The 14,598-nt window shown below is 41.3% G+C and overlaps 1 protein-coding gene across 2 annotated transcripts in view; it reads right to left on the bottom strand.

Moving 5' to 3' along the window:
• Positions 1-5,650: 5,650 nt before the first annotated feature.
• prmt3 (protein arginine methyltransferase 3) overlaps positions 5,651-14,598 on the bottom strand; it is a 60,320-nt gene continuing 51,372 nt past the window's right edge. For both annotated transcript variants that reach the window (XM_038701504.1, XM_038701503.1), the window contains exon 16: positions 5,651-5,902. In XM_038701504.1, coding sequence (XP_038557432.1) covers positions 5,793-5,902 — 110 coding nt within the window. In that variant the 3' untranslated portion in view covers positions 5,651-5,792. The remainder of the gene's footprint in view (positions 5,903-14,598) is intronic.

Genomic DNA, 14,598 nt, shown 5'->3' with positions numbered 1-14,598 from the left:
CCTACCTCAACGTGCCAACTGCTTTTAAAAAGTGTTAAATTAACATGTCAGAACAATTCAACAAGACAGACGAAATTGCAGGTGGAAAAGTAAAGAAAGTGTTTTCGGACACTTACCATTTTGTGCAGATGTCTGCTGGCAGGGTGGAAATGCTGTAGCAGCTGTAAATAGACGAAGAGAGGACTGGAAGCGGACTGGTTGTAGCCGCGCAAAACACCAAGTGCAAAAGCTTTTCTATAGCTCCGTGGGAAAGACCGGAGTTTGCGTCAGTGCAGAGCAAGGTGCCCTTCGCTTGACATTTTCTTGATAATAGGAGTTTGATAAATCATTGGCCTTGGATTCGGATTTTTAAAGGGACAACCGGAGCCAAGACGAAGGGGGCGCGTATATGCGTGCATGAATTGTGTGCGTTCTGGTTACGCAACGTGCATGCGTGAGCGCTGGACTGACTCTTTCAAAGCTGATTAATATACTTGTCTCTGGGGATGTGTAGGATGCTTACACACAGACACAGCATGGATCCATCCCACACTCGCACATACAACTCGTTTGGGATAAAGATTTCACAATTTTAGGTTATTATTAGAGAAGATCTACTGTGTACATGCGGTTCTAAATAATGTTTGCATTTGACAATATCATTTTTGAGTTTAAAGAATAACCTTGTTCTTTTCCGTCTTCATTTAGGCCTGCGAAATGCAGAAGCTATAACAAAGGGCAAATTAGTTTGTGTTTATTTAAGTTATATCAACGACAAGGATGTAAATATTATTATACATAGACTATACCATAGCCTACATGAATGCAAGTTTGTGAAGTTGCAGACTTGTAAAGAATGTGTGCTAAAAAAAAGTCTGAACTATAAATAGTTTTTCCACTTGGCAGGTTTTACGCACGGCGCTCCAGGCTCTATACGTTCCTTCGTGCGTCACCGATAGGAGCTTTGATCAAGAAAAAAAAAAAGTCGGCAAGGTCTTTATAAAGCTACTCATTTGTTAAAGTCTTACGCAAGAAGGAGGCCTCTTTTTTCTTAAATCACGTGTTACAGGAGAAACCGGAGCCAACCACTGGAGCCAGGACTGGAAGCAGTGACAGCGGAGGAGGAAAAAGGTGTCATAGTACTGGAGATTCTAAAACACTGCATTGCGCATACCAAAGTCTCCCTTTATGTCCCGTGTGTGGTGATTTATTCAAAAGCTAACAAGACGCAAACGATTTTTTTTGTCCCATCAATTAAGGAGAAGTTGTTCATTAGCCTATAAACAGTTTAGGCATCAGCCTATAGGCTATTTAGGCCTCCATACGGACCATAACAGTGGAGGAGCGTAAAACAAAACACACAAGTAGGCTATTTTTGCTTAATAAAGCGAAACAGCTCATTGTAGCTACATTGGACGCTAATCTCAGACGTGACAGCCCAAATATAAATGTGTTAAGGAAAATGACCAGTCAGGCGTGTGCGTCGTTGCTTAGCAACCACGTTGTAGCTTTTGTTCGAGAACAGGCGATAGAGATAGGCGGGACATAAGGCAGACAGGCCTTTAGAAATAGCCTAGGCCTAATAATCAGGCTATAATAATAAAAATAATAATGACCTTTTGCACGGCGGAATGTGTACATTTCAATAAAATATAACCTTTAGCCTATTTAATGGATGTTTTCATATGAATTAGCCAAAAACATTAACTGTTCAACCATAGGCCTACACGGCAGGATAGGCTAATTTCTTAACTTTAAAGAGCTACACTATCATTATAAAATATTTGTCTAGCCTAGCCCATATTTTAACGCATTCCCCCCGAACGAATAACTTCACATGCCTGTTTTAATAAACTAAAGAAGTAAAATCATTCTTAATCTAAATCCTTTTCTAGGTTCATTAAAATAATGTGGCCAATGCGGTTTTCAACTGTTTTTAACCTGTGCTAATTTCAGACAGCTGAGCAGGTTTGAGGCTGTCTCCCTGGGATCAGTTTGGTTACACCGGGACGCTCGGGCCGTTCACTATGCACACTGCGTTCCCTCCGCTTGTAAATCTCAGTTCCTTCCAGATAAGAGCGTGTGTATTAGACACCGCCTTGAGTTTAATTACATTGTCAACAGAGAATAATTGTAATTGATTTCTGCTCGTCTTCCAGAGTGTGAACACATGGGCTGCCAGTGTGCGCGCGCGCACACACACACACACACACACACACACACACACACACACACCATGCTAACACATCTAGTTTGTTTCTGATGAAGCTTTTCAACGTTTCATTTCAGGAAATGTTTAATTCGGGGAAGTAGCTGATGTGATTTGCAGAGCCTTAACCCGCAAAGTAAAAACCACGGGTGTCGCAGGAACCTTTAGATCCGTGTGACAAAGACTCTACAGCCCAATGAGCGGAGAGATGTCCACAAGAGAGGTCTAGGGAGAGACCTGAAAGAGGTTCTACTGGTATCTTGATTTTTGTTTCCCACTTTTAATCATTTTACAAAACAATGGGCTCCTTGTGATTTTAAAGAACCACCTTCACAAACTGAAAATCATTTTTTCCATCTGTGTTTAGGCTTAATTTTAACTCGACTATCTTTGGCTTCTCAAGTTTGAGCGTTTATTTGGACCAGACTAAGTCCTGATGTCTGAGCTGAACTAATCAACTCGCAGAGGGCTTTCTGGGTGTCTCCTCGTGCTCGTTAATTACATGAGCTCGTGTAATTAATTGATCACTCCCACTGTCGCCTGAGTGATAAGAAGCCGCATTCATCTGAAACGCCTGGAAAGCAGTGATTCAGCGGAGGAGGTCATCGAGAGGCCCACGACTCCCATCACCATCACCATCATCATCAGCCCTGGCTGACGGAGCCTTCACACTTTACAATTAGAGTTCGGGCAATGTGTGCACCTGCCACTCAGTTAAAATTTTTGAATAGCGCCTCTCCCGTTCAAGCAATTATTTAATTTTAAACACGAATATGAAGCAAGCTCTTAGCTAGTTAACGTGACAATTTGGTTGTCAAAAGGAGTAAAGAGCCAAAACGGGCCACCATAAAGAAATACCTTTAATAAATGTGGTGTCGATCTGGTGCGTAGCCTACTACTGTATCTAAACCTGTCCGGAAAATATAAACAAAGTTAAACAAAATGCTGACAATATTCTGACTTTTTATATAATAAATAAGAATAATTTCCCTTATGAACACGCTATGACACGAAGTGAGATTACAAAATCGACTACTTATGAAAATGGACAGCATCTTGAAGTCTAGCCTATATTATTTCACTGAGCCTCAGGAAATGAGAGACTGTGAAACAATATGTGCATTCATTATTCTAAACAAACATTGAGAGACTTATTAAAATAGCCTACCTTGGCAGTTATATCAGAGGACACATCAACACAGGGGTGTAGGAGCGACTTTGAACCTGGGGGGACGCTGAAATGCTGGGGGGGGGGGTGTAAAAGCGCTTTGAGTGGTTGCAAAGACTAGAAAGGACAGATCACTTAGCCTATACAAAATAACCATTATAGAAGGAACTTATAATATGACCAAGTACAAGTACCCATATGAGAACGTTCTGATTATGTCCTGTTTGCAACTTTGCTATGTGATCATAAAATAGCCATTATGGAACGTCCCCCTAAAGTCATATGAGGAACTTGAACTGCAGCACTTTCATTACCAAAAGAGGACGTTTTAGGAACGTCTCTAATGTTCTGTAAAGGTTTGGGAATGTTCGGTTAGAGAACGTGTAGGGAATGTTATGCATTGGTCGCGAGAATATTTGCAATATCACGACTATTTTAACACGCCGTGATACCAAAATGTGCGACCTATCAGATTCTGCGACCTAAATGGGAAGTTAAGAGCCATGCAGGCTGCTTTCCAACACGGCCATCGGTGGCATGGAGTGAGCTCACTGGATTTCAGTTGAACAATAAAGCTGAAAAGGTATTTGCCTGTTTTCTAAATGTTTGAATCTGCCTAGCTCATTCATATCTGTGACAAGAGCCCGAGATCAAAGCTCTTCTGCGTAATTGCGCACACAGCTTGGCGGCAGCTCATTTCGGTGTCTGAAGCAGAATGCAGATTACAGACTGGTTAAGAAATAAAGATATGAATGGAAAATGTAGGGAAATTAAAAGTAGAGTAGGCTACTGGCCCAAAGAAAATAATGGAGTAAAGAGTAAAAATACAGTTATAAAAAGTTGCAAAGACTTTTAAAAGTTTATTTTCCAAATTTGTAACACGTTACTACTCATTTTTGCAGCAGGAATCATCACTGCTGTCTATAAGTAACAGCAGCACAAATGAAAAGTCTGTAATATTGAGGGACTTTGCTGCACCTGCCAAGAGACCTCTTTTTTTCTCCCTCAACCTTTCAGCATCATCCTTGCGTTGTGTCGCATGTTTCCTATCCATGATTTTTGTCAGACTTTTTAACCGTTTAATTATGTCTGACGCGGAGAGTGTGATTCATTGACTAGTCACTCATACTAAAACGCCTCGGCTATGAGCCAACTCCAAAATCGCCGGAGGCAGGCAGGCAGGCAATGCGAAATAAAATTTTACAGGCATACCAGAAAATGGCAAACGGAATAGTGCTGCAGGAATTCAGCATGTAAGGCATTCAAAAAGTCTGTAAATTCATCTAACCTATCCAGGTGCAACGTCAGGTAAAAATTAAAAAGACAGTCCAGTCCAGTGGATTGTTCCCTTTCAATCCAACATTTAAAAACATGCACACATCTTTGTCTGCACAGGACAACCCGTTTGTCTGACCATTTGCCCTACTTGATGTCAGCACACAGATCAGACTATTAATATAATGGCATTTATTTATGTTGACTGTCAACTGTATGTTTGTCTACTGTAGCACCTTATCACCACAGCAAATTCCTTGTATGTGTAAAACACTACTTGGCAATAAAACTCCTTCTGAGAGGACACAGAAGCAGTACAGAAGAGGTGACTGTCAAATTACCAGCCCCCACAGTCTACTCCTCCTACTCACAGATGACTACATGTTCCCAGGATTCATCATCTCAGGCAGAGAAGGAAGGAAAAATCTTTAATTGTAAGCAGAGCTGCTCGGTGAAGTATGTAAAGAGGCTTCAGTAAGCCTTTTTAAAGCTTAAATTCATTTCGCATTGTCCCAGTAAACTCATGGAAGATGGATGATGCCCCCGATGAGATCTCAGGCAGCTCAAAGTAGGACAATAAGGAGCAGAATACTGAGAAAAATTAAGAGAAATATCTACAGAAAATCTCTGTCAGCAAGTTTCTCTTCTTTCCTTTTTTGGATATGTTGATCAGGCAGAGATGCATCAACTCCCAGTAAGTTATTATGGTTATTCGCAGGCCATTTAAGGTTAAAACTCGGCTAAACTGAATTTGAAAGATTTTCAGACATCTAGGTTACATATAACGGTTCTTTCATCAGCATTTATACAACTGCATTTCAACATGTAGTGGGAAAAACGCTTCACACTAAAATAGTGACATTGGAATGTCCTTGACACAAGGATTATAAACGTAACCTTGACATCTAAAATCTTTCCTTTTCAACCAAATTTAGCCATTTGACCTGCAAGTCACCAAACCAATGCTTACTGGTGGTCTATTATCATATGCTTAATAAAACTCACTCACAAGGAGAAAATCTTGTATAACATCATGGTTTTTATTAGAAGGCACAGAAACAATTCTAACATTTGAAATATCAAAATGAAGCCTTTAATTCTATCCTGTGTCAGCAAGTTGAGAATAAAAACACGGGCTGGATGTTTTACCATGTGCTGACACTATTGCAAGCTGTAAGTCTGCTTCCTGTCTCGGAGGTCAAAGGTGACCAACAGTGAGCGAGGGTCCTTCTTATTTTTGCATACTGTGATCTTTCCCTGGAGCTCCTCACCTGAAGAAAAGAGCAAGCAGAGAGAAAAATATCAATACAGAATTTTGTTCACACTGGAGCCCCTCCCTCTGCCTTTGTGTTTGAAGTTGTGATTGTGATTGAAACCACCTGGTGTAAAGTTTAGTTGCAGTGAAAATCTGGTGTGCTGAAAAGTGAACATTTATGCTCTGTGTCAAAAGGTTTACAAAAGGTGAGGAACCACAAAGAGCAGGAAAAAAAATCTTCTGAACAGTAGAGGTAGGCCTCTGCAAATAATTAAGGAATTGAAATTGAACTGAAAATACTGTATACCATACAAAGACATATTGTAGCTGTTTTCATGTCAACAATCATTAAACTTGCTTTCTGTACAGTACGTACATACAGTATATTCCAACACCTTCTAAAGAAAATCTGTAGAAATACATTTATTTTTTTAGCTGACACTTTAATCCTTTAAAAGCGACTTACAATTTCTATATAAATCAGAGGTCGCACGCCTCTGGAACAACTACGGCTTAAGTGTCTTGCTCAGGGACACATTGGTGGACGCGTCACAGTGGGGAATTGAACCCGGGTCTCTCACACCAAAAGTGTGGGTTTTATCCACTGCCCCATCACCACCCCTTATACCCAACAACTCATTATTTGTCAAACTAAAAGGTCATAGAGCCATGCTACATCACTAAAGGGTGTTATTTTATTATTCTACATTTTCCTTCTTGTCAACAGATTGCATGAAAAGTCTGTCTTGGCCACTCAGCCCCAAGTCTGACGTAGTGTTGTATTACTCAAGAGACCGGTCTTAAGACCACTTTTTGATGGTCTTGGTCTTGTGTCGGACTCGGCCGCATTTGTACTCGGTCTTGTCTCGGTCTCGGACATTGAGGACTCGGGATTTTATTTCAAGACCAGTCAAGACCATAACTTTGGGAATATCAATACATTGCTTTTGCATCGTCTGATTTATTTGTTAACATCCTAACTTTGATTGGATTTAAAACCCTAATTAAAATGTGTTGTTACCGTTACTGACTGTGTTTGTATGTGGCTGCTTTAATAGGAATGTGGATCTTTCAGATCAATTTGAGAAGTACCTATGATCTCATTCCACTTTTTATTGTGTGTCATGTAATGTGGGGAACTGGTCTCGGTCTTGACTCGGTCTCGCCCTCCCTCAGTCTTGGTCTCGATTTGGTCTCAGCCCCTAAAAGTCTTGGTCTTGTCTCGGTCTCGATAAACCCTGGTCTTGTTCTTGACTTGGTCTCGGTTTGTGCGGTCTTGACTACAACACTAGTCTGACGGTTCCCATTGAAATGATTAAAAATGGGTCAGAAGTATCTAGTTTCATTTTTTAAAATGGGCTCACTACTATCTTAAAACAGCTGTGCACTAAGTAGAACAGCCGCTGGGTACTATTTTCAGCTGCAGATTAATACACATGCGGTGCACTAATGAGTACTTACAAAAGCAGGAAGGTGTGTGTGGGATTGACTCAAAATAAACTACAGTGTCTGCTCATGGTAATGACTGAACATGTCACCCAAAGCAACAGGGTGGCTCATTGATGTCGCAAGATTTACAAAATGTTTATTTTCTCATATTGGAAATCCGTTTTTTTGGAATGTATATCTGTGTAAAGTTATAATGTATAAGTAACGTTTGCTCCTGTGCACTATTTTATTTATTATTTTATCACAACAGGTTGTTTAACATCAAGTGGGTGGATTTTGTTTTTGTTCACCTCAGAGAAAGATTTGATTTCCCTTTGATAACCAAAAGTATATATCATGACCTGAGCATCTATGCCTTTAAATTGTACAAAAAAAAGATGAACATCAAAAGGAAGAAAACCATTTTCACTCAGTCATTAACCAGTGTGTTCATAATAAAAGAGAAATGATTAACTGCTCCTAAAATGAAATCTTCCTAACAGCAGTACAATGCTGCTGAGCTCAGGCCTCTGCAGTGTGAGCGGAGACACACTGGCGCTTATAGAAATAATGATGTGTGTAAAGGCAATGTGGTCCAATGTTTAATAGTAAGCAAGTGCGGGTATGAATGCAGACCCGTTGAAATCTCCAGATGGCAGCGAGAAGGAAGTGGATTTACAGTACGACGCACGAGCGAACGGCAGGCCGGGAGAAGAGGCTGATGATTATGATGCATAATCACTCTGATTAACTTCACGTTTGACTGCTGGAGGTAAATGAATGTTTATTCACACGGCAAACAAGCCCCCCCTACACCTCCTCTCTGTGCCACACGCTCTTCATCGCTGGAGGTTAGAGGAGGACGAGTAGAGAAAATGCTGACTGTGAGGCTTTCTCCAGGGAAGTGTCCGCCACCACTGCTGTCACGTCCCACCCGTTACCATGACAACGCCGCTGTCACTGAGTCTTTGCTACTGGCGCCGCACTCTGGGTCTGCCACTCCACTGCAGAGAGGGCACTGTGGGTGCATATCCAAAAGCAGAAACCAGAGTGAAACAAATGAACGAGAGCTAAACTCTGCTATTCTAAAACAACATCAGTAACAGTTCAGATTTGGGTGCTGAATATAAAGTCCTTTTCTTAGTGAAGTGTTAGCTGAGGAAAGTGTACAACAGCCTATTTAACATTTATTAATAACGAAAGTTTCAAAATAACACATAAAGCCAACAACTCTCAAGATTCAGCGCATACTACTCTGCAATCCTACGTGCACTAAATCTCAAGAACAGCAAAAAAAAATATACCAGGTAAAAAAACACCAATATTGTAATAGCTTACATATTCCATATATTCTGATTCTGGTTTAGTCTGTAGCATAGCAGAAATGATTACTATGTTGGGTAATTGTTTGTTTTATGCTCTTTGTCTTATGCCCTAAATTGCACAAACTATGCACACAAGGAAATGCTGGTCAGACAGGTTGTTCTCAAGCCTCAGCCTCAGCCCCATTAGTCCTTATTCTGGAGTATGGAACTTTTAAGCGACCTGACATTTACATTATTCATTCAGTTGACACTTTTAAACGACCGTATGAATGACTTTTCAAGATCAGTAGAAGAAAGTAATGGCTGTTTTTTTGGTGTATTTTTTAATAAATGCTGAAAGCATGATAATTTGATAATCAAAGTTAAAGTCCTGATCAAACAGAACGGTTAGATTTTTGGCTTTCTATAACAACTAGCAAAGTACTGCCTGAGCTTCAGATAGAAATGTTGAAAGGTGGGAGAAAGATGCTGTCTGCCCCCACTCCAACACCAACAATACAAAGATTATCCGAAAAACAAACTAGCTTTGCTTTGGCTTATTTAATAGGAAATTACACACGGAGCATCGATTTCTGGTAACAGCAGCAGAGCCTGGTACTCATGGGAGGCGGCGGGCAGCAGCAGTTAAACTCAAGTTGGCAAAAGGCCGATAAATGTCAAAGGAATAATTGCTTGACCTTTGGTGGCCTTCTGTAAAAACACAACTGAAAGGGGGAAAAAAGCGTAGGACCAAAGACTTCTGCCTAAAAAATAACTTTGCAGAAAACTGTTCAACTTATCCCTCATGTTTCACATTAAAGTATTGAAACATACAAACAGAACCACCAACCGAATGTCTGTTCAGTTGTGATGCGACTACATCAGCACTGCTGTAATCAGTCAGACCAAACTCCCGATGGAAGAGGGCCTCTGTGCCTTCAGTAAACTGGCCACTCAGATGCTGGGAGAAAGAGTTAACCATGTGTGGAAATGAGTCGGGCAATGGAGCAGCGATGTCGTACATCAACATGCCAGTGTCATTAAGCACAACCAGGCCCACAGTAACAGCCCCTCACAGCCCAACACAGCATTTACCCATGAAATTACACTGGAAATACACGGCTCGCATTGGTGATTCAAATAAACTGTTGGAATTTACATTTTACCTATTTAGCTCACACTACTACCGTATCTGCAACCCCATACAGTGAGGGCAAGAGTAGACTGAGCTGAAGCACTTCAATGTTAAGGATCGTTTACTGATTTTCACAGAAAAATACCACGACGTCAACGGAGTAGGTAGGTTTAAAAAAATTTTTACCTGGACTTTATGACCCCATGAAAGAGGAATGATTGATTTCACGTGAAGTAAATTTACTAAACATGGGTTAGTACTAATCAGCCTGCACCAGTGGTAGGTGCGCCAGAGTTGAATCAGCCTGATGCTGTTGCATTTAACAATTCAGTGAAGTGTCTCAAAATGTGTAAGGACAATAAATGGGAGGAGAGAGGGGTGTTTTTGGTGTCAATTAGCAAATTGAAAGAGCTGAGAGACCTTCAGAAAACAAAGTTCAGTTATAAAGCTCTTCGGGATCTGTTATCTAAATACCTAAAACATTCTGATGAGACACAGGATGCACGACTGTCATAAAAAAGGCCAAATTAAACAGGTGACTTCCACTTCAGCCCCATCCCCTGACACTGCATATCTTTGACATACTCCCTCTTGCTACAATCTACTTTCATTAACTCCATTTTTACTTTCCTATTCAGTGCAGAGATAAGAAACAGAGCTGATGGGTTGTTTATCCAAAGCACCAGTCTATAGACACAAAATCAGCCCGAATGTTGAATTACAGCCCTGAAGAACTTGAAGCTTGGCTCGGCTCGGCCACTGTTGTTAGACAGTTCAAGGACCCTCAGAGTTCAAAAGACGGGGGGGGTGGGGTGGGGTGTTTAAACTGAGCCTGGACAGTTGAGGGTGGGGGAAGGAGATTTGAAAGAGCTACAGCACTACTCAGGACAGAGGAGGTGAGTCATGAAAGTGGGTGGGAACAAAGACCACCTGACCATCCAACGAAAGAACAAACGCCCATGCTTCAGCTGCTCTGAGTGGTCCTCAGGGCAGGTAACCAGGCCACCGCCTCACCTCAAGGATCATGGGACTTTCTTGGAAAAAATAAAAACAAAAACATGTGACCTCCTTTCTCCGCGAACATTAAGTAGGTAAAACTGTGAAAAAAAGGATCCTCCTCTTCAATACTCGAGCTACACAAACACACCAGAGCATGACAAATGATTCGCTGTTTAATTTATTACGCTGCCAGCCGGGAGGATTTGCAGGGATGTTTTGTTCCAGCCTGCTGCGTGCCTTCTCTCTCTTCTGCCAGCGCCTCCCACAGAAGCGCAGCCTCAGAGTTAATTACTGCTGCACTCGTACAAACACATCAAATAGGATTCAGTCTCCGGCTCGATAAATCACCACAGACAGAGTCGGTATTAAAACAAACCACTGGATGTTTGTGCATGGCCCTCACTACGGCCTATCAGAGCTGAAGGTGCTTCTCAGTCAACACCCAGGAGGAGAGGCCACTGTGTGTGTATGTGTGTAAGACAGAGTTTTGTCATCTTCAAGGTGACTTTAGGAAGTTTTCTCCTATAACCAGAGGGGAGTTTAGTACAGAAGTACTCTTGTGAATTTAAGTGTGTAAGGAAGCAGTGTGTGTGTGCATGCGTGTGTGTGTGTGTTGTAAAGTACACTAAAAGGAGCCTTGCAGGAAGCCAGAGAATGCTGTTAAAACTCAATTTCTGGTTTACGGCCCCTGGAGGAGGCTGGGGACCGTCAGGGTGCCGGGGTGGAGCGAGCACATCAATAACCTGCAGCTCACTTACTCCCGCCTCATTTTGTTCTTCCTTTAAACTTGTACTCCTCATACTGCTTGGTTCCCAGACTGATGGATCGTTATAGCCTCGACATCAGCTTAAACTAGACTCAGCTAGATCTGGAGAACATAACTGGCTGGTTCTGAGCTCAGGCTGTGAAAATGTGTGTGTGTGTGTGTGTGTGTGTGTGTGTGTGTGTCTTGGCTAATGCTGGAACATGTCACAATGCCCCCGAGGAACCCCAAGAACCCAGATGCTGTGCTGACTGTAAAATCAGGCGCAAGGTTAAAAAAAGACAGAGAGAGATCGAGCAGGAGAAAGAGAGAGAGAGTGTGAAAGAAACAACTGTTTTCAGTTTTGTGTGTTGCATTAACAATTTCTTAGACAGCCTTTGATACATTTCAACAGACGTGCATCTGCATCAGCCCAAGAAATAAAATAAAATAGTATAGTCTAACAGACTAAAGTCCAGTGGCTAAAAGAGATGGCCAAGTTCCTTACCACCCTCCCCAACACAACATGCCAATCTACCTGTTGATTAAGAAATATTCACCCATCCATCTATCCATTATCTTTACCCACTTAACCAATAGAGGGCTGCTTAGAGCAGGAGCTTATGGTAGCACTCATTGAGCAAGAGGTGGAGTACACCTTGACAGGTCACCAGCCTTTCAATTTTCACACCTAATGGCAATTTAGTGTTTCCAATTCACCAAACCTGAATGTCTCTGGAGTGTGGGAGAAAACGAGAGCACTCAAAGGAAGCCGGTGGATTTGAACCTTTGACAATCTGGCATTAAAGTGGAGCTAAGGGAAGGTTCAAAATGGAAAGGATTCATCTTCTTGGGAGCATTACTGAGCTTGGCAAATTTCATGGAAATCTCTAGATGAAATTTTAATATTTCTTGTGTTTAAAAAGAAATTTTGGCCGGATGGCATGAGAGAAAGGTTCTGTGGGGTCACGAAAGCAGGATGACCATGAACACTGACCGCAAATGTAATGAAATCCAGTCTTTACTTTTCTGGATATCTTGTCATTGATTACAGAGGCATTTCAGCCTGGTGGTGGTTAACAGGTTAAATAAGAATACAGTTTAATGTCTAGTTTATCTAATGGTAGGTGACAAAGAATAAAAACCTCAGTATGGTGTTGATCTCCTACAAGCTGCTACAGCTTCAATACTTCTTGTCACAAATCCTCAAAATCTTTGAAACTCCACTGGAGGAATGAACGCCATTCTTATGTAAGGTATTTATTTATTTGGTGTCATGATGATGGTGGTAGAGAGGGTTTTCTAGCACACTGGTCCAGAATTGCCCATAGGTGCTCAACTTGCTTGGAGATTGGTTGCTGTGAAGGCCATAGCACATGATTCACTTAATTTTCATCAAACCATTCAGTGCACCCTGGTGCCCTGTATGGAAGCATCTGCTTCACTGCATCTGAGTTTCTCCACTTGTTTACTTGATTTGTCACTTATCTGTATACATATGCATTGTGCTTGTGTGCATGTACACAAACGCATACAAAAACACTCAGGTTTAAGTAAAATAAAACAGGGACCAGAGGCTGACAATCTGCACCAGATAATCAAACAAAATCCATCTCGGTTTCACTCTGCTGTTTCCCACTTCTGTACTGTGTTAGCATACTGTTGTCTTCAGCTCTCAGATTCAGCTGTGTTTATCTGACCCAGCAGAGCGCAAAGCCTGCGATAGCGTTTGAGCAGCGTCAGAGGTTTTGACGTTCTTATCTTTCTGGCTGCCGCCGGCAGGAGCTGAGCCTAGCTAAGGGCCCCCTGACATCTAGCACCTCCTTCTCTCCGCAGGTCATTTATTACAGTCGACTCCATCTAATATCTGGTCAGCGAGTGGACAGCCAGCCCAGAAGCTCATCCATCCTCACATCAACAGACACATCCACGATTTCTCATTATGATAAAGAGCACAGAGGCCAGAGTTTATAGCAGTAATAAACAGAGGAGATTTCACACAACATACAGAATGACTGTGCATGTAGGGAACACCAAAAAGTAACGATTATACATTTTTTGGCATGACCAAATGTTCATAACACTAGTACCGCTAACATGTGAGATTTATCCTGTATTAAGTAAATTAACATTTACCACCCAGGCTCAGAAAGGTCCTTCCTGGGATACATCCTCAGGCACACATTAAGTAATGTATTTATGTTTCCGTGTTCTTTGGAATAAACAAAATAACTGCATAGTGAGTATAAGAAGCAACACCATGGCTGAACAGATGACAAGATAAGATGCTGATGTGGCTTTTTATTTTGCCTCCTATTTTTGCTTTTGTTAGTTAGGTTTCCCATTAAAGTGAGACTATGTAAGTTCTGCTAGCAGGAAAACAGTAGCACAAGAAGTACTGCCAGTTACACAGTTGTATCTATCAAAAGTTTGCTAACATGAGCCATTTTATTGCTTATGACAAGTGGAATTAACTTCCACTAAGAGGACAACTTTGCAGTTTCTTCAATTAAAGGTTGCATAGTATCAATTTAACATAAAGTCCAATGTGTTGGACTTCAACTACAGAACCTAATTTGTAAATGTACCTACTGTACTTGAACAGACACAGTTAAGTATGTCAATATCAGAACAAGGAGTTCTGCTTATTGTAATATTTGAACAGGCAGAGCTGTAGAACATACTTGTTTTATGCGAGTTTGGTACGTTTGGCTAATAGGTTGATTGATTTGGTTGGGTTTACCTGTCTGGATGGCAATGTCACTGCTGTCTGACTGAAACACTACAGTAAAAAATATATTCATGTTCAAGTTGCCACGTTCACGGCAGGTCGAAGACATTTTTGCAAGAGAAAGTTACCTACAGAAAGTTATTTCAGAGAACATCGATGCAGCTATGTCTCACAGCAAGCTGCATCATTTAGTAAGACTTTAATCTCTTGATACAGTGATTCTATAAATATTTCACTGGTCAGTTACAAAGCGCTCTTCTTGTAACGTGTCATGATTCAAAAGCCTGCAACTGGCTATCAGATGAAGTTTTACATGCTGTCTCAGATGGCTGAATGTGATTTGTTTTGATCCCTCGCTGTCTCTGTGGGTGAC

This window comes from Micropterus salmoides, unplaced genomic scaffold (genome assembly GCF_014851395.1).
Source record: "Micropterus salmoides isolate LMB-PRFRI ecotype aquatic unplaced genomic scaffold, ASM1485139v1 Ms_hic_scaffold_6, whole genome shotgun sequence".
Lineage (NCBI taxonomy): Eukaryota > Metazoa > Chordata > Actinopteri > Centrarchiformes > Centrarchidae > Micropterus > Micropterus salmoides.
Note: the sequence above shows the minus strand (reverse complement) of the source record. Positions and strands in the feature narration are given on the sequence as shown.